Source organism: Heptranchias perlo, chromosome 16 (assembly GCF_035084215.1).
Source record: "Heptranchias perlo isolate sHepPer1 chromosome 16, sHepPer1.hap1, whole genome shotgun sequence".
In the NCBI taxonomy this organism is placed as follows: domain Eukaryota; kingdom Metazoa; phylum Chordata; class Chondrichthyes; order Hexanchiformes; family Hexanchidae; genus Heptranchias; species Heptranchias perlo.
In genome coordinates, this window is record NC_090340.1 from 22365739 (window position 1) to 22389369 (window position 23631).

The 23631-nt window shown below is 44.8% G+C and overlaps 1 protein-coding gene across 1 annotated transcript in view; it reads left to right on the forward strand.

Moving 5' to 3' along the window:
* tgm2l (transglutaminase 2, like) overlaps positions 1–17235 on the forward strand; it is a 37119-nt gene extending 19884 nt beyond the window's left edge. Inside the window, exons 9-13 of the mRNA XM_067997795.1 lie at positions 766–1008; positions 3369–3635; positions 4447–4607; positions 5274–5410; positions 16571–17235. Coding sequence (XP_067853896.1) covers positions 766–1008; positions 3369–3635; positions 4447–4607; positions 5274–5410; positions 16571–16721 — 959 coding nt within the window. The 3' untranslated portion in view covers positions 16722–17235. The remainder of the gene's footprint in view (positions 1–765; positions 1009–3368; positions 3636–4446; positions 4608–5273; positions 5411–16570) is intronic.
* The last annotated feature ends 6396 nt before the right edge of the window (positions 17236–23631 follow it).

The window sequence follows — 23631 nt, forward strand, 5'->3', positions numbered from 1 at the left end:
TTTCTTCAAGTGTTTATCTACTTTCTTCTCAAGTGTAACGATTGCCTTGGCTTTAATAGCCACTTGTAAATTCCATATAGTAATAAAAAAATCTTCCAGTCTCCTCCTTTGTGTCGATGGTACATTTACTGCGTTTATGCCCTTTCTTGTCTACCTTTAGCAATAATCTTTCACTATTTACCCCCTCAAACCTTTTCATAATTTTATACACTTCTGTTAGAGTGCGTTAGCTACAAGTGTGATTCAACTACCTGAAATTGTACGACATGTTTTATTTTAATTTTATGTTTGAGATATTAATGTTCACAGTTTAGGATTTTTATGTCCACTTTCTCCCTCCTTCTGAAGATATTGTTTCTTGGGCACCAGCAGCACTCTAGTATCTCACCAACTGGCTATTCTTCGTCTGTGAGCTGATCTGTTAGGGTTGCAGTTGGCATGCCACAGTGTCCCTGGTCTGCGGCGTGGAGGTGAGGAGCCAGCATGAGTTCCTATTCCTAATCCCTATAGCAACCCCTGCTTGAAAAAGGCTCATGTGTGGACGTTGTGAACACTTTTGGCCTCAGCTGTGATGACAGTTAGCCAAATCTGCTGCCAAAACTCACAGTTTAGTGCCAACCATGGCCACATGGGGGAGGCGCTGGAGGGCAAACCTCGTTACCAGTCACTGTCGTCAAGAGAGGAAGGGGGACGAAGGATGCAATTTGGAAAGAGTTCAAAAATATTTTCCTGCAGTACCTTACAGTGGTGTTCTTGTCTCATTAGGCATATACTGCTGCGGCCCTTGCCCCGTCAGAGCAATAAAAGAAGGTCATGTGGATGTGAAATATGACGCGGTGTTTATCTTCGCCGAGGTCAATGCAGATGTGGTTTACTGGTTGGTAAACAAAGATGGATCGAAAAAAGAGCTGGGAGTCAAACAGCACCAAGTGGGAAAGCTGATCATTACAAAAAGTGCCTACGCAGATAAAAGAGAGGATATTACACACGATTATAAATACCCAGAGGGTAGGGGATTTTTACTGGTCACATTAATAATAAAATGGAAGTTGTATGTATTTCTTAATGTTCTTTAGTGCAAGTTCTTAGTTTTGAACCTCAGCCCTGCCACCACAGACATACACGTTAACTAACATGCTCCCAGGGATTTGATAATGTTATTCTGAACCTTGATATGAGGATTTAGAGAAGAGGGGCTCAACAATGACTTTACCTCTGGATACCTTTTTCTTTCCCAGTGAGGAAGCACTGGCCTCTTTTCTGTACCTTGCATGTGGCATCATGATTCATGCTCTGTTCTGAGCCATTGCTCAGTTTGGACTCTGTGCGAGAGACATTGGGCATGTTTTTAGCTTGGAGCCAGGAACCCAGCACGTCCGTAGATATTTGTGTGGGGAACCCAGAAGTCAAACGAGTGCATTGCAATCTGCGATCACAACTCAACTGAAGGTAAGTATTTGTACTTCTGGGTTTCCCACGCACCAGGCAGCCAAATTGACTGGCTGGCTGGCTGACGGAAATGAAAGGAGCCGCAAATCGGTGAGGGGGGAGAGAGGGAGAGAGAGATTGTGGGCTGTGGAAGAAATCGGAGGGGTGGGGGATGTGGCCGACATCAGATGGGCCTTGGAGAAGATCGGGGGGGTGGGGGGGGCGGGGAGTCCAGCATCGTGGCGGGGAGGGGGGGAGTTCTAGCATCTGGGGTGGGGGGGTGGGTCAGCCGATCGTGGGGGTCCTGTCAGCCAGGCGAGCTTGATGGGCCTGGATGAAGCACTCCTTCTCCTTCAGGCCCATAAGCAATGCAATAAAGGCACTCACCTCATGGATCCGGCCCTTCCCGCCTGCTTTCACCTGACGTGAATCAGAAGCGATGCGAAACCCGAACAGGTAAGGTTAAATTTCTTTGACATTTCTAACACAAAAAGATTAAGTGTCTCAACTATCGCATTGAGGTACATTGCCCCTTTAAGTATCAGGCTGCCAGCTTTAAGTGGGAACGGGACTTCTGGGTTTCTGTTGCGTGCGCGCATCCAAATGTGCCTGGGTCAAGCCTGGAAATGGGCGCATTAGAGTCAGGATGCGGTTCCGTTCCAAAAACTAACTATTCTAACTGCCCAGCCGCCCCCAACCCACCCGTTCTTGGAGGTTAAAATTACCCCCCTTGTCACTGTGTGAAGTCACAACAAATGCACACAGCTCTTAAACTGTGCTTTTCAATCTTTTCTCAATCAAATTTGCCCCTTACCATTTTTCTCCTGAAGGCCCAACATCATGATGGGTAATTCACCATAGCAAATACAGCCCTCCTTTACCCAAATATGAGCCTAGAGAGTGGGTCAGTAGGTTATTGGGCTTAGCAGCAGCCAAGTCCAATCCTCACCTGAACTCCACATGCCCACTTTCAATAGCAATCAACAAACCTGGCTTATGGTTTTAGCCCTTCCAAGACACTGAGACTGATATTGCTCTCCACACAGTCCTGCCACCCTAGCTGAATAAATCATCCAAGACCAGAAATGAAATCCGGGACATCCCTGGTCTTTGTGACCAGACGCACACCAAATGGTGGATCAATCCATTCAGCTGCCAGATTGGATGAATTTAATTTTATGAATCTCTGTTGATACCAGTAACCCACTAACGGCAATTCTATCAGTCCCAGAAGTGGAAAGGTAAATTCAAATACTCAGCAAATTATAAATTTTTTTAAAAATCAGCACTGAGCAACTTTATTGTGTTTTCAAACAGGCTAGAGACTTTTCACCTTTGTTCAGATCATGAGTTCTCTTCCACTTGAGTGGTCAGTATTGTATTATGGAAAGATAATTGTCATTGTCCAAATCAGATGACCATTTTAATGGATGTCATTATCATAATTCTTTATTCATGTAGTTTAATAACAGTATAATTGTAGCATTGGGGAAGAATGGATTCTGTTTATAAAGTCCTGCCGACACTGATTGAATGTCTTCTCTTTTATAAATGCATTTTTTTAAATCCCAGATTTAGTGACTGGTATTAGTCTTGAGTTTGTAATCACTGAATCATTAGTGGTCGAGTACAAAGCCAAAAGATAGTGAAACACAAAATGGCCGAAGCAGAATAATATGGAAATAATTGTAGCATCTGATCACTTGAAGTTGTAAGTCAATTAGGCCAAGGTGATTGGAAGACTAGGCTCAACAAATTGATGAAGCAACTGCAGTTGCACGTTAGAAAACTATTTCAGGATTATTGCAAACTAGTTGTAATTACGTATAGTATTGTTTCTTAGTGCACATCAAAATTACAAACTAGTGCACATTTTGGGATTACAGGGTCTTAGTATCACTGTTTCTCGACCAGTGTGAATAATGTTGTCCTTTTCACAGGTTCGACAAAGGAACGGGAAGTCTACAGCAAAGCAGGAATGAAAATCAGATCCGCCAACACACAGCAGAAAGATTTAAAGATCAGTATTAAACATGCTCAGCCAATCCTTGGAAGTGATTTTGATGTCTACTTCACTGTTGCTAACCATGGTTTTATGGACAAAGATGTCCATTTGACCCTATCTGCAACCACTATAACGTACAATGGGGTCATCTTAACGGAAGTCAGCAAGAGGTCAACTACATTTATGTTAAAAGCTGCCACAGGTAATTGCAGTTTTCTGTAAAATGTGAATAGCTATAACTCCACGTTGGTTAATTATGCTAAAACAGCTGCATCTCTTTGGTGGTGCCATGGGTCAGAGCACCAACCTGAGGTCCTGCAAGGTTGGAAAGACACGGGTTTGGTGAGAAAGGAAAGAATTGGAGGGAGAGGCACAATAGCCGTTCTCTTGCACATTGTAGAGAGAGGGTGGTTCTTAAGTTAGTGTTGGCCTGGAAGAAGTTGTTGAAAGTCACTTCTAATCTGAACCTGAATCCTACCACTCTGTGCCATAATTGCTGTGCCTCTGTGCCAACTGCACAGGTAGAATATTTTTCATTAGTCTGTGATGCTGCTGACTTGTCACATTTGACAATTAACTGAAAAATGGTGCATGGTTGAATAACCTACCGATAATCACTGTCCAAGGGCTTGAATGGGCTGTTTTCTTTCTGTGATCCAGTCTGCATAAGTTGTTCAGTAAACTGTCAAATGCGATAAGTAAGCGTTACCACTGACTAATGAAAAAGCGTCAGATGACAGAAAGTCTAGCCATGCAAGTGGCACAGGGAATTATGCCACAGAGTGGTGGGATGCAGGTTCAGACCCTTATTCTACCCCACAGCTGTGGTGCCATGCTGAGCAGAGGTCAGGTATTTCTCCACAGTGAGGGGAGGGGGTGTCACCCTGGACTGCTTTGGTGCACCTCCCATCTCTTAGTTTCAAAACAAGCCAGTCACCCCCCCTCCCACCCCACCCCCCCCCCACCCCACCTCAGCCCAGAGAGCTCATAGCACTTGTTTTTGCTTTTATTAGTACATAAAGAAGTTCTGAGACTGAAATACAAACACTATGGTGAACATCTCTCTGAACACAATTTAATTCGACTGACGGCCATGCTTGTGACTAAAGGTACATCCGAAGTGAATCTTAAGGAGTGCGATGTTGCTCTGAACCTGCCTCAGCTCGCTGTGAAGGTAAACACAAGACCCCTCAGAGTTGTAAGAAAAACAGATTTATTTTATTGATGAAGGAAATGAAAAGTTGACTTGGGGTTTGAAATGTGATTGATGATTAAGCCGAGTGGTGGACACATTTCCCCTCTTGATTCACTGACAGAGTCCTGTTTGCACCAGCGCTCACACACAGATCGAGGCTTTGTATTGGCCAGTGGCATCCACTCCTTCCACCTGTGTTACCATCTTTGCAGAAGGAGCACCCGGATCAGATCAGAGCGGTGTCACTGCTTCAAGTCCCTGGCTCCACTGCACCTTCTTTTCATTTATTTTTTTCCCCTTGCACAAATAAAACAATCCAGAGGGAAGATAAGAACAGGAAGAAACTGATTCTATCTTCAGGCTTATCTGAAAATTTAAGTTAAGCAGGAATTTCAACTGAACAGCTGAAAAAAAACCCACAACAAGAGATTGCATTTAATATAAAGAAGCACTCAGCCTCCATTTCCCCACCATGTGCTCAAGTTAGCAAAAAACAAGTGGTAGAAGACCTCCAGCTATGGTTAGGTGTTGCATGGATTTAAAAACTTAATGTCCAAGTGAATTGGATTAATATGGCTGAATGCACCACACACATTAAAACGTTCATTTTAACACGATACAAATTACAGTCTTTCCTCATTCTAGGTAATTGGTGAACCAATTCTGTATAAAGAGCTAACTGTCCAAATAAAGTTTTCAAATCCACTTCCCATCACGTTAACTGGAGGCATCTTCAGTGTGGAAGGCACTGGGCTCACAGATCTACAGGAAATTAAATCTCCGTGAGTAACATACTTAACATTTCAGTAAATGAAAGAGATGTTACAGAACATGAAAGTTGGATATTGTGCAATAACTCTTCATGGTGAGATACTCACAATTTGTTGCTAATGTTTAGTGATAGATAAGAATACTTTAAATGCCTATTCTTCTTATCATAGTCAAACAATTCAGAAACAAGTGTCTGGGATGTCGCATGTTAACAGTCCCTGTGTGTTTCTGGGATGTCGCATGTTAACAGTCCCTGTGTGTTTCTGGGATGTCGCATGTTAACAGTCCCTGTGTGTTTCTGGGATGTCGCAGGTTAACAGTCCCTGTGTGTTTCTGGGATGTCGCATGTTAACAGTCCCTGTGTGTTTCTGGGATGTCGCATGTTAACAGTCCCTGTGTGTTTCTGGGATGTTGCATTTTAAGAGTCCTTGTGTGTTTCTGGGATGTCGCAGGTTAACAATCCCTGTGTGTCTCTGGGACGTCGCAGGTTACGGGTTCCTTTCTGTCTCTGGGATGTCGCAGGTTAATGGTGGACGTGTTGGAGAGTTAAGGGTTGATGATCAAACTAACCTGTATAACTACAACTGGTCATAGAAGCAACAGGCTTTCTAAGATAAACAGTAAACCAGAAGCGAACTGGGAGAAGAAAGGATGGATTACATGGCCTACTTCAAAGGTCTGATAACGAGTTTAACTAGTGCTGTGGGGGAGGGTTTAAACTAATTTGGCAGGGGAGTGGGCACCAGGATAAAACATTAGAAAGGAGAAACAAAGTGCACAGAGGGATGGGACAAATAGAACAAGAGTAACGAGTAGTTCAGAAATAGGAAGGATCAGATGGGGAGCAAATGCGAGACAGTCTAAGATGAGTTTGGAGTGCATGTGCATAAATGCATGTAGCGTGGTAAATAAGATTGGTGAGCTGCAGGCACAAGTCGCCACATGGGACAATGATATAGTGGCAATAACAGAGACCTGGCTCAAAGAAAGGGAGGATTGGGAACTTAATATATCTGGCTACAAGGTATGCAGAAAAGATAGGAAAGGAAAGAAAGGAGGGAGGGGTGGCAGTATTGATCAAAGAAATTATTATAGCACTGGAAAGGGATGATGTAATTGAGGGGTCAAAGACAGAAACTATTTGGTTAGAGTTAAGGAACAATAGAGGAGCTATTACACTACTGGGTGTATACTATAGGCAACCAAATAGTGGGAAGGAGATAGAGGAGCAAATTTACAGGCAAACTACAGAAAGATGAAGGAACTATAGAGTAGTGATAATGGGGGACTTCAATTATCCCAATGAAGACTGGGACAGTAACAGTGTAAAGGACAAAGAGGGGGAGGAATTCCTGAAATGTGTACAAGAGAACTTTCTTGAACAATGTGTTTCCAGCCCAATGAGGAAGGAAGCAGTGCTGGATGTAGTTCTGGGGAATGAAGTGGGGCAAGTGGAGCATGTTTCAGTGGGGGAGCATTTGGGGAACAGTGATCATAATATCATTAGGTTTAGAATAGTTATGGAAAAGAATAAGGAACAATCAAACGTGAAAATACTTAACTGGAGGAGGGCTAATTTCAGTGAGTTAAAAAGGGATCTTGCCCAGGTGGATTGGAATCAAAAATTGGCAGACAAAACAGTAATTGAACAATGGGAGGCCTTCAAGGAGGAGATGGTTCGGGTACACGAGGGGAAAAGAAAGGGCGTCCAAAGCTAGAGCTCCCTGGATGACTGAATGTTTAGAGATTAAAATGAAACAGAAAAAGGAGGCTGATGACAAATGTAAGGTTCATCTAGAAATTGAAAATATAATAAAGAATAGTCAGCACAGATTTCAAAAGGGAAGGTCATACTTGACCAACCTTATTGAATTCTTTGATGAAGTAACAGAAAGAGTAGACAAGGGTAATGTGGTAGATGTAATATATTTGGATTTTCAAAAGGCCTTAGATAAGGTACCGCATGGTAGGCTCATGACTAAGGTCAGAGCATGCGGAGTCATGGGACAGGTAGCAGAATGGATAGCAAGCTGGCTACAAAACAGAAAACAGAGAGTAGGGGTTAAGGGTAGCTACTCAGACTGACAAAAGGTGGGAAGTGATATTCCACAGAGATCATTGCTAGGACCACTGTTGTACATCTTTTTCATAAACAATTTGGACTTGGGAATCAAAAGTACAATTTCAAAACTGTGGGGTAATATCGAGGAGGACTGCAACAAAATACAGGAAGATATTAATAAACTTGCAGAATGGGCATGTAATTGACAAATGAATTTCAATATAGATAAGCGTGAAATATTACATTTTGGTAGGAAGAATAAGGGGGCCACATACTGCTTGGATAGTAAGAGTTTAAACAGAGTAGAGGAGCAAAGGAATCTGGGGGTACAGATACACAAATCACTAAAAATAGCGATGCAGGTTAATAAGGCTATTAAAAAAGCAAACCAAGCACTGGGGTTCATTTCTAGAGGGATAGAATTGAAAAGCAGAGAAGTTATGTTAAACTTGTATAGAACATGGTTAGACCATACTTGGGAGTACTGTGAACAGTTCTGGTCTCCATATTATAAAAAGGATATAGAAGCACTGGAGAAGATGCAAAAAAGATTTACTAGGATGATACCAGAACTGAGAGGTTATACCAATCAGGAAAAATTGAACAAGCGGGGCTGTTTTCTCTAGAAAAGAGAAGACTGAGGGGTGATCTGATAGAGATCTTTAAGATTCTTAAAGGGTTTGACAGGGTAGATATAGAGAAGATGTTTGTGGGGGTGACCAGACCAAGGGGCCATAAATATAAGATAGTCACTAACAAATCCAATAGGGAATTAAGGAGAAACTTCTTTACCCAGAAAGTGGTTAGAATGTGGAACTTGCTGCCACAAGTAGTAATTGAGGAGACTAGCATAGATGCATTTAAGGGGAAGCTAGGTAAACACGTGAGGGAGAAAGGAATAGAGGGATATGCTGATAGTGTTAGGTGAAGTAGAGAGGGAGGAGGCTCATGTGGAGCATAAACTCCGGCATGGACCTTTTGGGCCGAATGGCCTTTTTCTGTGCTCTATATTCTATATAATTCTATGTGCGTTCATAATACATTGGAGAACCAAGCTGAGTGCAGAAAGTACAGAGGAACATAAAAAAGGAAATAAGAGGGGCAAAGAGAGAATATGAGTAGATTAGCAGCTAACATAAAAAGGAACCCAAAAGTGTTTTTATAGACATATAAATAGTAAAGGGGTAGTCAAAGGAAGGGTGGGACCGATTAGGGACAAAAAATATGTTTTTGTGGAGGCAGAGGGCATGGCTGTGATACTAAATGAATACTGTGCATCTGCCTTCACTAGAGAAGAGGATGCTGCCATTGTAGCAGTAAAGGAGGAGGTAGTAGCGATATTGGATAGGTTAAAAATAGATAAAGAGGAGGTACTTAAAAGATTAGCAGTCCTCAAAGTAGAAAAGTCACCCAGTCCAGATGGGATGCATCCTAGTTTTACTGAGGGAAGTAAGGGTGGAAATTGCAGAAGCTCTGGCCACAATCTTCTAATCCTCCTTAGATATGGGGATGGTGCCAGAGGACTGGAGGATTGCAAATGTTACACTCCTGTACAAAAAAGAGGAGAGTGATAAACCCGACAATTACAGGCCAGTCAGTGCAATTTTAAAGGGAGTACACGAACAGAGAGACCTGGGGGTGTATGTACACAAATCTTTGATGGTGACAGGGACAAGTTGAGAAGGCTGTTAATAAAGCATATGGGATTCTGGGCTTTATTAATAGATGCATAGAATACAAAGAAGTTATGCTAAACCTTTATAAAACACTGGTTAGGCCATAGCTAGAGTATTGCGGGCACCACACTTTAGGAAGGATGTCAAGGCTTTAGAGAGGATGCAGAAGAGATTTACTAGAGTGGTACCAGGAATGAGGGACTTCAGTTATGTGGAGAGACTGGAGAATCTGGGGTTGTTCTCCTTAGAACAGAGAAGTTAAGGGGAGATTTGATAGAGGTGTTCAAAATCATGAAATCTCCTTATTTCACAGAGTAAATAAGGAGAAACTGTTTCCAGTGGCCAAAGGGTTAGTAACCAGAGGACACAGATTTAAGGTGACCGGCAAAAGAGCCAGAGGCGACATGAGGAAACGTTTTTTTTACACAGCGAGTTGTAATGATCTGGAATGCACTGCCTGAAAGGGTGGTGGAAGCATATTCAATAGTAACTTTCAAAAGGGGATTGCATAAATATTTGAAGGGAAAAAAATTACAGGGCTATGGGGACAGAGCAAGGGAATGGGACTAAGTGGATAGCTCTTTCAAAGAGCTGGCACAGGCACGATGGGCCGAATGGCCTCCTCCTGTGCTGTACCTACTATGATGTACAAGGGATGCCTGTGCAAAGAGATAGTGACTGGGATGACATCGACCATGAGTGATTAAGGTATAACTTTAGGGACTATTTTTATAAATATACAAAGAGGGATCAATTAACCATGTTATAGAGTGGATGTTAAATAAATGAGCTGTAAATAAACTGTTCTTGAGAGGTTCTGAGAACAGTTTGTAAGGAAATCTTGTTTATGAAATATACCTGTGAAGTAAGCAACTAAGACTGTTTATGTAAATAAAGTTGCTTTTGAAAGAATCCAAGAACAGATCAATCATGAAGTCTTAAGTGTGAAGGATGCCTTTGAATTAGGCAAACTGAGGTGTATAAGAAGAATGGTTTTTCCAGAGTTAGTTGGGAGAGCTCGAAAAAGAGGGAGACCCAAAGCTACTCCTGTATTCGGTATAGATTGATTACCTGTACTGTATATGAATAAAGTCTGTTCTGTATATTCCACTATCGAGTGTCTTGTACTTACTCGAGGCGTTTTGTGGTGAACCGTTGAAGGAAGGAGGTCAACAATTAACAGTCCCTATATGTCTCCAGGATATTGTTGGTTACGGGTCCCTGTGTGTTTCTGGGATGTTGTAGGTTAACAGTCCCTGTGTGTCTCTGGGATGTCGCATGTTAACAGTCCCTGTGTGTCTCTGGGATGTCGCATGTTAACAGTCCCTCTGTGTCTCTGGGATGTCGCATGTTAACAGTCCCTGTGTGTTTCTGGGATGTCGCAGGTTAACAGTCCCTGTGTGTTTCTGGGATGTCGCAGGTTAACAGTCCCTGTGTGTTTCTGGGATGTCGCATGTTAACAGTCCCTGTGTGTTTCTGGGATGTCGCATGTTAACATTCCCTGTGTGTCTCCGGATGTCGCATGTTAACAGTCCCTGTGTGTCTCCGGATGTCGCAGGTTAACAGTCCCTGTGTGTTTCTGGGATGTCGCAGGTTAACAGTCCCTGTGTGTTTCTGGGATGTCGCATGTTAACAGTCCCTGTGTGTCTCCGGATGTCGCATGTTAACAGTCCCTGTGTGTCTCCGGATGTCGCAGGTTAACAGTCCCTGTGTGTCTCTGGGATGTCGCAGGTTAACAGTCCCTGTGTGTTTCTGGGATGTCGCAGGTTAACAGTCCCTGTGTGTTTCTGGGATGTCGCAGGTTAACAGTCCCTGTGTGTTTCTGGGATGTCGCAGGTTAACAGTCCCTGTGTGTCTCTGGGATGTCGCAGGTTAACAGTCCCTGTGTGTCTCTGGGATGTCGCATGTTAACAGTCCCTGTGTGTCTCTGGGATGTCGCAGGTTAACAGTCCCTGTGTGTCTCTGGGATGTCGCTGGTTAACAGTCCCTGTGTGTCTCTGGGATGTCGCATGTTAACAGTCCCTGTGTGTCTCTGGGATGTCGCAGGTTAACAGTCCCTGTGTGTCTCCGGATGTCGCAGGTTAACAGTCCCTGTGTGTCTCTGGGATGTCGCATGTTAACAGTCCCTGTGTGTTTCTGGGATGTCGCAGGTTAACAGTCCCTGTGTGTCTCTGGGATGTCGCATGTTAACAGTCCCTGTGTGTCTCTGGGATGTCGCATGTTAACAGTCCCTGTGTGTTTCTGGGATGTCGCATGTTAACAGTCCCTGTGTGTCTCTGGGATGTCGCATGTTAACAGTCCCTGTGTGTCTCTGGGATGTCGCATGTTAACAGTCCCTGTGTGTTTCTGGGATGTCGCATGTTAACAGTCCCTGTGTGTCTCTGGGATGTCGCATGTTAACAGTCCCTGTGTGTTTCTGGGATGTCGCATGTTAACAGTCCCTGTGTGTCTCTGGGATGTCGCTGGTTAACAGTCCCTGTGTGTCTCTGGGATGTCGCATGTTAACAGTCCCTGTTTGTTTCTGGGATGTCGCATGTTAACAGTCCCTGTGTGTCTCTGGGATGTCGCTGGTTAACAGTCCCTGTGTGTCTCTGGGATGTCGCATGTTAACAGTCCCTGTGTGTCTCTGGGATGTCACATGTTAACAGTCCCTGTGTGTTTCTGGGATGTCGCATGTTAACAGTCCCTGTGTGTTTCTGGGATGTCGCATGTTAACAGTCCCTGTGTGTCTCTGGGATGTCGCATGTTAACAGTCCCTGTGTGTCTCTGGGATGTCGCTGGTTAACAGTCCCTGTGTGTCTCTGGGATGTCGCAGGTTAACAGTCCCTGTGTGTCTCTGGGATGTCGCATGTTAACAGTCCCTGTGTGTCTCTGGGATGTCGCATGTTAACAGTCCCTGTGTGTTTCTGGGATGTCGCAGGTTAACAGTCCCTGTGTGTTTCTGGGATGTCGCAGGTTAACAGTCCCTGTGTGTCTCTGGGATGTCGCAGGTTAACAGTCCCTGTGTGTTTCTGGGATGTCGCAGATTAACAGTCCCTGTGTGTTTCTGGGATGTCGCAGATTAACAGTCCCTGTGTGTTTCTGGGATGTCGCAGGTTAACAGTCCCTGTGTGTCTCTGGGATGTCGCAGATTAACAGTCCCTGTGTGTTTCTGGGATGTCGCAGGTTAACAGTCCCTGTGTGTTTCTGGGATGTCGCAGGTTAACAGTCCCTGTGTGTTTCTGGGATGTCGCAGGTTAACAGTCCCTGTGTGTTTCTGGGATGTCGCAGGTTAACAGTCCCTGTGTGTCTCTGGGATGTCGCAGGTTAACAGTCCCTGTGTGTTTCTGGGATGTCGCAGGTTAACAGTCCCTGTGTGTTTCTGGGATGTCGCAGGTTAACAGTCCCTGTGTGTTTCTGGGATGTCGCAGGTTAACAGTCCCTGTGTGTTTCTGGGATGTCGCAGGTTAACAGTCCCTGTGTGTTTCTGGGATGTCGCAGGTTAACAGTCCCTGTGTGTCTCTGGGATGTCGCAGGTTAACAGTCCCTGTGTGTTTCTGGGATGTCGCAGGTTAACAGTCCCTGTGTGTTTCTGGGATGTCGCAGGTTAACAGTCCCTGTGTGTCTCCGGATGTCGCAGGTTAACAGTCCCTGTGTGTCTCTGGGATGTCGCAGGTTAACAGTCCCTGTGTGTTTCTGGGATGTCGCAGATTAACATTCCCTGTGTGTCTCTGGGATGTCGCAGGTTAACAGTCCCTGTGTGTCTCTGGGATGTCGCAGGTTAACAGTCCCTGTGTGTCTCTGGGATGTCGCAGATTAACAGTCCCTGTGTGTTTCTGGGATGTCACAGGTTAACAGTCCCTGTGTGTTTCTGGGATGTCGCATGTTAACAGTCCCTGTGTGTTTCTGGGATGTCGCAGGTTAACAGTCCCTGTGTGTTTCTGGGATGTCGCAGGTTAACAGTCCCTGTGTGTCTCTGGGATGTCGCAGGTTAACAGTCCCTGTGTGTCTCTGGGATGTCGCAGGTTAACAGTCCCTGTGTGTCTCTGGGATGTCGCAGGTTAACAGTCCCTGTGTGTTTCTGGGATGTCGCAGATTAACATTCCCTGTGTGTCTCTGGGATGTCGCAGATTAACAGTCCCTGTGTGTCTCTGGGATGTCGCAGGTTAACAGTCCCTGTGTGTTTCTGGGATGTCGCAGGTTAACAGTCCCTGTGTGTTTCTGGGATGTCGCAGGTTAACAGTCCCTGTGTGTCTCCGGATGTCGCAGGTTAACAGTCCCTGTGTGTCTCTGGGATGTCGCTGGTTAACAGTCCCTGTGTGTCTCTGGGATGTCGCTGGTTAACAGTCCCTGTGTGTCTCTGGGATGTCGCTGGTTAACAGTCCCTGTGTGTCTCTGGGATGTCGCAGGTTAACAGTCCCTGTGTGTCTCTGGGATGTCGCTGGTTAACAGTCCCTGTGTGTCTCTGGGATGTCGCAGGTTAACAGTCCCTGTGTGTTTCTGGGATGTCGCAGGTTAACAGTCCCTGTGTGTCTCTGGGATGTCGCAGGTTAACAGTCCCTGTGTGTCTCCGGATGTCGCAGGTTAACAGTCCCTGTGTGTCTCCAGATGTCGCAGGTTAACAGTCCCTGTGTGTCTCCAGATGTCGCAGGTTAACAGTCCCTGTGTGTCTCTGGGATGTCGCAGGTTAACAGTCCCTGTGTGTCTCCAGATGTCGCAGGTTAACAGTCCCTGTGTGTCTCCGGATGTCGCAGGTTAACAGTCCCTGTGTGTCTCCGGATGTCGCAGGTTAACAGTCCCTGTGTGTCTCCGGATGTCGCAGGTTAACAGTCCCTGTGTGTCTCCAGATGTCGCAGGTTAACAGTCCCTGTGTGTCTCCGGATGTTGCAGGTTAACAGTCCCTGTGTGTCTTCGGGATATTGCAGGTTACGGGTTCCTGTGTGTTTCTGGGATAGTGCAAGTTAACAGCACCATCTGTAGGCCATTCCCTCAATAACTGAAAGTTCAGTGAGACTTGATTGCCAAACGAATTAGGTTTTAATATTTTCGCAAGACATTTCTAAATTCTTAAAAATGAAATATAAAAATGGCTGAATTAAATGAAAAACTTTAGTGGTTGTTCATGTCATTTTGCCGTACATTTGTGGAATTTTTTAAAGCATCTTCAGCTAAGCTAAATTTAACTGATCATAATCACAGAGAATTTAATTTGTACTTTTCTTCAAGCGTTGGAGGAAATTTCCTACTGAAAGTGATATGGTGACATTACAGAGACGGTTTTGGAAAGACCAAGTTAAAGGGAAATGTGTGTCCTGGTAAATGACTAGCAGTTTATTTCAGAAGGATTGGAAACAATAGAGGCACAGCAATGTGAATGGTGATGTTATAATGTCACTGTATCACCAGTTGTATATGTGCTTAAAAGATATTAATAAAAAGTTAATTTTTTAAAAAAATGACTACTAGGTGCAGTGGGTTAGACACTGCCGTTTCACCTCTGACACCCAGGCTCAAATCCAGGTCAGAATGATGGGATGGAAGTCACCTTTATCCTCCTGCTGTCCTGATCCTATGTATCTTCAAAATTATCTTTCTTTAGTGGATTACTTGACCCTTGGCATCTGTCAATGATGCTTTGTGATTGGCCTGTAGAAGCTTTGTGTCAGTGTCTTGGAGTGACTTACTCTGCAGATATTTTGAGTGTTGGCTTTAATTGTTCTTCAGTTCCATCACATTGCACATTCATTCGATGTTATCATGGTTCAATGCACGGAATACAGAACCAATTATTTTTTAGTTGCTGTGGGAAAGCGCATGACCATTTGCTGCTGCTCAATTTTAAAATTCTCATCCTTGCTTTCAAATCCCTCCACGGCCTCGCCCGTCCCTATCTCGGTAACCTCTTCCAGCCCTACAACCCTCCGAGATCTCTGCGCTCCTCCAATTCTGGCCTCTTGCGCATCCCCGATTTTCATCGCTCCACCATTGACGGCTGTGCCTTCAGCTGCCTGGACCCTAAGCTCTGGAGTTCCCTCCCTAAACCCCTCCGCCTCTCTACCTTTCTCTCCTCCTTTAAGACGCTCCTTAAAACCTTCCTCTTTGACCAAACTTTTGGTCACCTGCCGTTATATCTCCTTATGTGGCTCGGTGTCAAATTTTGTTTGATAACGCTCCTGTGAAGTGCCTTTGGATATTTTACTATGTTAAAGGTGCTATATAAATACAAGTTGTTGTTGTGATAGTGCAGTTGAGATTGAGAATTCGTCATGTGGAGAATGATGGACACAAATCCTGTCGCATCACACAGCACCAGAGCACCAAGGCCCTGTGCCGCCTGCATCCTGCTACATACATTGCAATGGGTCATAGAGACTCTGTGTCACCTGCATTCCGCTGCACACGTTGGAATAGGGCACTGAGGCCCTGTGCCAGCCTACCACACACATTGCAGTGTATGCTGGTGACCCAGTGACAATGGTACACATTTTTCCAATGATTTATTTTGAGCTGTTTTTACAATCTAATTGAAGATTCCCACTGTCTTTTTTTACACATTTTCTTGCTGTCAGGAAGGCATTGTACAAGTTGTGAGGGAAGATCTGCAACAGCAAAATTACGTTTGAAATCTAAGTGCCAGGCACAGCAGGAAACTAGAACAGTTTGAGTAACTTTGTCATATCTTGTTGTTCTGTTATAATGAACTCTGTAAACAAAGCTGCCCGGCTTTTATTCTCAGGTCAGCCTCAGCAGACTTCCACCTGCAGTCTCCCAGCAAGAGAACAGTAGCTGCACCAAAAGTGAGGGAGAAAAACCAAAGTAGCCTTGGATACTATTTATTTATTAATCTTTATTTCTGACTCAAATCTTGTTGTGCCTCCTTCGATGCAGTTTCCCCCACACCGTTTTTGAACACTACCAAACAAAAGACAGCAGTTGCTGCTGTACTGATACCATCAGTACTTCTCAGCTGGGCCGTGACACAATTAAAATAATACATGATTTTAGGTGCTAAAAATGAGACATTTCACGTCAATGTGAAAAGCCAATTTAAATCAGTAAGCATCTGCTGCTGGAATATTTTCCCTAAGTTGTTTGTTCCCAGCTTCCTCCAGGAATGCCACACTAATAGACTTTCAAAGGAGGCCAGAGAGAAGCCTTTAGTTGGGCTCATCCTTTCAATATTTACATTCCCTGTGGATTCTTCTTCTCACTGTTTCCCACTATATGTCGGATGAAAACTGCATGTTTCAGTTATAATGATAATTGGAGAACTGCAGGCTGTCCTGCACAGGGTCACATGGGTACCTGCAATCACATACACAAATCTCTGCAGATCAAATTTGGACATTTTAAATTATTTTAATTCTAATAGAATCAGGTAGGAACCTATTAGAAGAAATCCCTTTTATATCTCTCTCAATTCTGTTTGTTTATTTCTTTCTAAATGAATATAGTACTGCGGAAATCCATCCTGGACAAGAAATTGTGGTGAATGTATCCTTCATTCCAAGCAAGACTGGCTTACGGAAACTTATGGTGGATTTCAACAGCAACAGACTCCGCGACGTTAAAGGTTCCACCAACATTATTGTCAGACGGGCTTAGCAAATGGTCATTGTTAGAACTTTTACTTGTATTTTGTGAAGTATTTTAATCCATGGGGGAATCGGTTAGGAATCCTGATATGGTGCAATAGATTTATATGCTAATTGAAAATATATTTTGTATGCTCTCACTGAAATTATGTTTAATATGGTCACTCGAACTTATGCTACCCATCAGTGTGCTGGCTGTATTGTATTAAGGCACAAAACAGTTACGATGCTACATGCACATTATTACATTTGCTCAAAACTACCACAGAACATTGACGTAAAGAGCAGGAGAAACCAGATTATTACCTTCCTTCTGATATTTTTGAGACTAATGATGCAGAAAGTGATACACTTACTGATAGGCAGAGAGTGGAACGCCACTTCACATCATCAAGGCCAAGGATGGGCTGCAACCAAGCTTGATGAGTGTTAACACGAGCATCAAGTTCATTTGTTGACTGTTTTGGACTTTCCTTCCCATGTGATATCTTGGAAAATATATGCAAGCATATGAATGAAAAAGCTTAAGAGTTAAAAATAATCGGGTACTTCTTTATAAAGAAACCTGTTTGTGTACATTAATGGAGAAGTAGACAAAGATATATATATATAATATATGTATGTAAGTATATATATTTGATGCCATTCTGCGGCTAAGTTTTACTCCAATATGAATGTTTTCCTTGTTGTATTTTCTTCTTGCTTCCTCCTTTAGCCAGGAGAGGAGAGATAAGTTCCTCCTGTGGTGATTAGGTGATGGAGGTCTGTTGGTGCTGACGGGTCTCTCCCACCCCACACTCTGTCCTAGAGGAGTATTGGCAAAGCTCCAACTGGGGATTAGGGGAAGAGAGAGAAGTTGGAGGTTTACAATGGCTGCTGGGGACTGTGCTGTTACAAGAAACCTTGTGGAGCGTGGAGTCAAGCAGTTCTGACATTCTTTTGCATCTTTTAACCTAATACAATCAAAGTAGCTTTATATGAAAAGGTCTTATTCTTCTTTCTCTTCCATGCCTAGGGGCAACCCATTTCTTCCACTGCTTTTACATCTAGCAGCTCATGGTCTGGGTTGTTGCCATAACACTCTTTCAAAGAGCTGGCATGGGCATGATGGGCATGAAAGGCCTGCTTCTGTGCTGTAGCATACTATGATAACAAAGACCCATTTTAAGTGGACAGGCTGTTAGCCTGACTCACAACTCCCTACCAGGATAACCGGCCAGATGCAATGCCACTCCGCACCTATGAGACACAAGTACACTGCTGGATGTCAGCCCAGTATTCAGAGACTGGAACCATTGTTTCTGCTCACTGGGGCAGTCTGGCAGTACCCACAGCCTTCCAACTTGGAGGCGGGTATGCTACCACTGACCCAAGGCTCACTCCCATATTAAAGGTATTTGAAAATAATATTTTATATATTATCAATATTATTTCTCAATGGAATGGGCAGCTTTAATTTTTCAAACATGAATCACATTTTCTTGTAATATTTTGATATTAAACTAGCTACTTTAATAAATGTGACCAATACAAGCACCATCTGTAGTAATAAAATGTGTAGAATTGAAGTAAAATACTGAAAGTTTATCATCAATGTACTTATTAAATGGATCTTTTGTTGTGCCGCAGTGCTGTAAGTAATGTGGGGGCTGATTTTCGGATGACTGAGCGGGTGCATTGGGGGCGGGGGGGGGGGGGCTCCGAAAATGGTGGAACCCCGGTGCGGGTTTGGAGCCCGGCTCCCACCTGCTCACTTCCGGGTTCCCCAATGACTCGCTCGGGTGCGCGCGCAGTTCCCAAATGCGGGAGTCCCACCGGCAATTAAAGCCGGCGGGATGATAATTTAGATACTTATTTAACTAGTTGAGGTACTTGACAGACCTCATTGAGTGGAGATTTTGGCAGGGGTGCAATTTTGAAGGATCCTCAGCGTGTTTCCCATGCTGAGGGAAACACTCCCTGTTGGAGCAGACGTGTCTCAGTCAGCAGCCAGTGGGAGATGCAAGGGATTATTTGACAGTTGGGGAGAATACTGCAGCAGGGCACTCTGTCACTTCAGACAAAGTTTTAGCTGCAACACCTTTGTCTTTCCACTCAAAATTATTAATTTATATCCTAAACTACCTACTTTGCGGACCCCCTCAAACTCACATCTTCAGGATGGAGGGCGTCATAGCTGCATTCATCACTTCATCCGAGGATGAGCAACATCATCAGCCTCGCCAGGCACGCTGTCCACCTCCGCCACATGGAACTCCACAACACAGTGCTGCGCCACAGGCACCTGCACAAAATAGTTGTGCAACTGCACATACACCCACTGTAGGGTGACCCAATGGGTGGCATCAAGTGTGGGTGTTCATGGTGAATCTCATGAAAGGGACTTATTACACAAGCCAGTCAAGAATGGCCAAGACGAGGCAGTAGTGGTGACAATAATAATATTTAATGTGCCATTAACAAAAATCAAATATAAATAAAAAAACATGACAAACCGTCAAACACCCTTGTGCATCCCCTTTGTGCTCACAAAACCTTTGCCTTACGCTTTCGACTACTCCTACGTGGTGCTTCCCCTGTGGCTGCAGCAGAGGTCGTGGCAGGTTGCTATTGGTTATGCCCTGACTGATTAGATGCTTTGGGCCTACGTCCTCTGGGTTTCGGTGCCTGTGAGGGCCCCTCCAAAGACTGCTCCACCTGCACCTGTACAGGGGCAGACTCGATCACCTGGAGAGGAGGCAGCATTGTGGGTACTTGTTGAGAGGGGGGCAACGGGTGAGACGTGGGAGCGCTTTGAGTGGCGTCCCCACTTCCATGTCCCCTTTCGCCATCATCCCTCTCCTGGGCCAGGCCCACATCACTCCTACCACCCTGCTGGACGACAGTTTGGAGGACATGTGTGAAGCCTTGTAAGGCCAGTGCTAGTGTATGTGCCTGCCTGTTTAAGGTGGCAGAAAGTTTCTCACCCTGAGTCCGAAGGGCCGTTGTCAGGGCTTCAGTGGACTCATTGGTGAGTCGTGCTTGAAGCTCGAGGGAGGCTAACCTTCCCTCCATCGCAAACATTCCCACACATACCCGCGACACTATCTCAGAGATGCCCTCACATCCCTGTGACAATATCTCGGAGATCCCCTCCTGTACCTGTGCCACCATTCCACTCATGCAGGAGTTGGACTCCTCCATCCTCTGCGCGATTGTTCCTGTTCCAGCACCTCGCAAATGTGCTGCTGCCACTTAATCATTCTCCTTTTAAAGGATGGCCCCCAGGGTTCAGCATCTGGGTCCAGCTGAGCAGAGCTTGGAGAAGAATGCTCCCACCGAGACGGACTCTCCACAGCTGCCCCTGCCACCAGTGTTTGCTTGTGCTCACGTGTGTGGTGACTCATCATGTGCAACCCCAACTAAGTGAGGACAGGGATCCACCGAGGTGTGTGCATCTGCGCTGGTGGATGGCTCGCTCAGATGTGACGGTGCCTCCTCAGAGGCTGGCAGATCCTCTGAGGAATTGCCCTCCACCGTCACAGCAGTCGCTGAAGGCCCTGTAAGAGAACAGAAGGCAATATTAAGCATGCTGACAGATGTTGAGGTGCTGAAGATGGCAAGGCATGTTAACATCATTTGCTATTGGGAGTGCTGAATGTTAAAGTTCTGTCACCAGCCATTTGTCGGATCAGTCTTGGCATTCCCGACGGACAGGCACTCAAGGGTGCGGCTCAATTCAAGAGCCTCCTGCTCCACGTCCGTGAGGACGACCTGATGTTGCGGCCCCCCTCCGGTCTTCGCCCTCTCCCGTGCATTCTGGGCTCTCTTCCCCTATAAGGGGAGAAAGTAGAGAGGCGTGGGTGAGGGATGGTGACTTGGCCAACTGCTGAATGCATTGGTTTGGGTGAGGCTGACCGTGAAAGAGATGCATCCAAGGGTGAGTATGAGACAAAGCCATGACATTGTCTGAGGATTGGGTTGAGTGGTAGTGGTGGGATGAATACTGGGGAGGTGAGTAAGTGCAGCTAAGTTGAGGATGAGCTTTGAGTGGGTGTGAGGAGTGATGTGATGGAGTAGTGTTGGCAATGCCGAAGGAGTTGTGGGGTGGGGGCGGTGATGTGGAAGATGGAGTGTAGGAGAATGAGTAAGTGCACTCATTTTGGCTGACTTAGTTAAGTCATTGAAGTGCTTCCTGCACTGTATCCAGGTGCGGGAGATGGTGCTGCTGCTGCTGACCACCTCTGTCACCTCAAGCCAGGCCTTCTTGGTGGCAGAGACAGGCCACTTCCTCCCATCCGCCAGGTAGAAGATCTCCCTCACCCCATCCAGTAAGACCTGGAGTGAGGCATCATTAAACCTGGGGGCAGCCTTCCCCTGGGGTGCTCCATGGTGCTGTGTGGTTCTTTGCTGCAGGAGCAGCTAATGTAAGACCCTTATTTAAAAAGGGTAGTAGGCAGAAGGCTGGAAATTATAGACCAGTTGGCCTAACATCTGTGGTGGGTAAAATTTTGGAGTCTATTATTAAGGAGACAGTAGCGGAACATTTGGATAAACATAATTTAATAGGACAAAGTCAGCATGGCTTTATGAAGGGGAAGTCATGTCTGACAAATGTGCTCGAGTTCTTTGAGGACATAACGTACAGGGTGGATAAAGGGACGTAGTGTATTTAGACTTCCAGAAGGCATTTGACAAGGTGCCACATAAAAGATTATTGCTCAAGATAAAGAATCACTGGATTGGGGGTAATATTCTGGGCATGGGTGGAGGATTGGTTATCTAACAGGAAGCAGAGAGTTGGGATAAATGGTTCATTCTTGGACTGGCAACCAGTGGCCAGTGGTGTTCCGCAGGTGCTGGGTCCCCAACTCTTTACAATCTATATTAACGATTTGGAGGAGGGACCGAGTGTAACATATCAAAGTTTGCAGATGATACAAAGATGGGAGGGAAAGTAGAGAGTGAGGAGGACATAAAAAACCTTCAAGGGCATATAGACAGGCTGGGTGAGTGGGCGGAGATTTGGCAGATGCAATACAATATTGGAAAATGTGAGGTTATGCACTTTGGCAGGAAAAATCAGAGAGCAAGTTATTATCTTAATGGCGAGAAACTGGAAAGTACTGCAGTACAAAGGGATCTGGGGGTCCTAGTGCAAGAAAATCAAAAAGTTAGTATGCAGGTGTAGCAGGTGATCAAGAAGGCCAACGGAATGTTGGCTTTTATTGCTAGGGGGATAGAATATAAAAACAGGGAGGTATTGCTGCAGTTATATAAGGTATTGGTGAGACCGCACCTGGAATACTGCATACAATTTTGGTGTCTATACTTAAGAAAAGACATACTTGCTCTCGAGGCAGTGCAAAGAAGGTTCACTCGGTTAATCTCGGGGGTGAGGGGGCGGACATATGAGGAGAGGTTGAGTAGATTGGGACTCTACTCATTGGAGTTCAGAAGAATGAGAGGCGATCTTATTGAAACATATAAGATTGTGAAGCGGCTTGATCGGGTGGATGCGGTAAGGATGTTCCCAAGGATGGGTGAAACTAGAACTAGGGGGCATAATCTTAGAATAAGGGGCTGCTCTTTCAAAACTGAGATGAGGAGAAACTTCTTCACTCAGAGGGTAGTAGGTCTGTGGAATTTGCTGCCCCAGGAAGCTGTGGAAGCTACATCATTAAATAAATTTAAAACAGGATTGGACAGTTTCCTAGAAGTAAAGGGAATTAGGGATTACGGGGAGCGGGCAGGAAATTGGACGTGAATTTAGATTTGAGGTTAGGATCAGATCAGCCATGATCTTATTGAATGGCAGAGCAGGCTCGAGGGGCCAATTGGCCTACTCCTGCTCCTATTTCTTATGTTCTTATGTTCTTATCAGTCATTGGAGAACTGCCCCTTTAAATAGGGCTCCTCCAGCTGACAGCCTGTGATGCAGGTTTCCTGCGCAGCGGCTTCAATTTACCCGTGATCGCGTGGGGAATGGATGGATTTTACTGGGCGGGTTACCCACGCGTCCAGTCGCCCCCCCCCCCCCCGGTGCCAACCTGCCTCCCTGGTTTGATGTTTGTGTGGTTTAGTACTTCTATTTAATAGGTAGCATCTCTGTGGGAAAACATTTTTTTAAGAATGTAATATATATTTGTATATTAGGTTGTATAATAGGGTATAGCAAGAGGACATTGTTAATTCTGATGACATTTGGCCCTGCTAGTTACCGAGAGGTCAAAAAGATCTGGAGAGTTTGTTTTGGACATGATCCCCCCCATCCCCCCCATCCTCCAATATTGGGCAGCTCGGGTTCATACTCAGAGCTACATTGTTTTCTTACTAAGTTTCAGTTCAGACACTTCTGAAATTCTTTCATTTCTATTTGGGACAGGAAGTTGCAACCTGTGCTAATAAATGGTAAGGTTACCATCGAACCAGTTGCCGACTGGAAAATCTTGTTTTTGAATCAGTTATTCAGAAGTTTGTAAACCAGGCACCAAAAATTCTCCTTTTCCCACATTTGCTCTCCAAATTTCTCTCTTGCAGAGAAGCAGCTGCATCTTCTTGATGTTTTGAAAACAAATTGTTAACTCCAATATGTGGGAAGTGTCGTAGCAATCCGCGTCTTACAGCTCCACGGAACAGCACACTGGACACCAACCTATTCAATTTGTCCTAATATGATTACTGATTCTCATGGGAAGATTGAGATATATCACTAACATTACACACAATACAGTCAAACCATATTGGCAATGGCTTTAGGATACATTGCCAGTTGAAAAGAAGTTGATTTATACACTTATTGACAACTTGCATTTAAATGGCGTTGTTAACGTAGATAAAGTCCCGAAGCGCTTCACAGAGGCGTAAGGAATAAATAGCTATTGAGGCAAAGAAGGGTGACCAAATGCTTGATCAAAGAGGTGGGTTTTAAGAATGTTTTT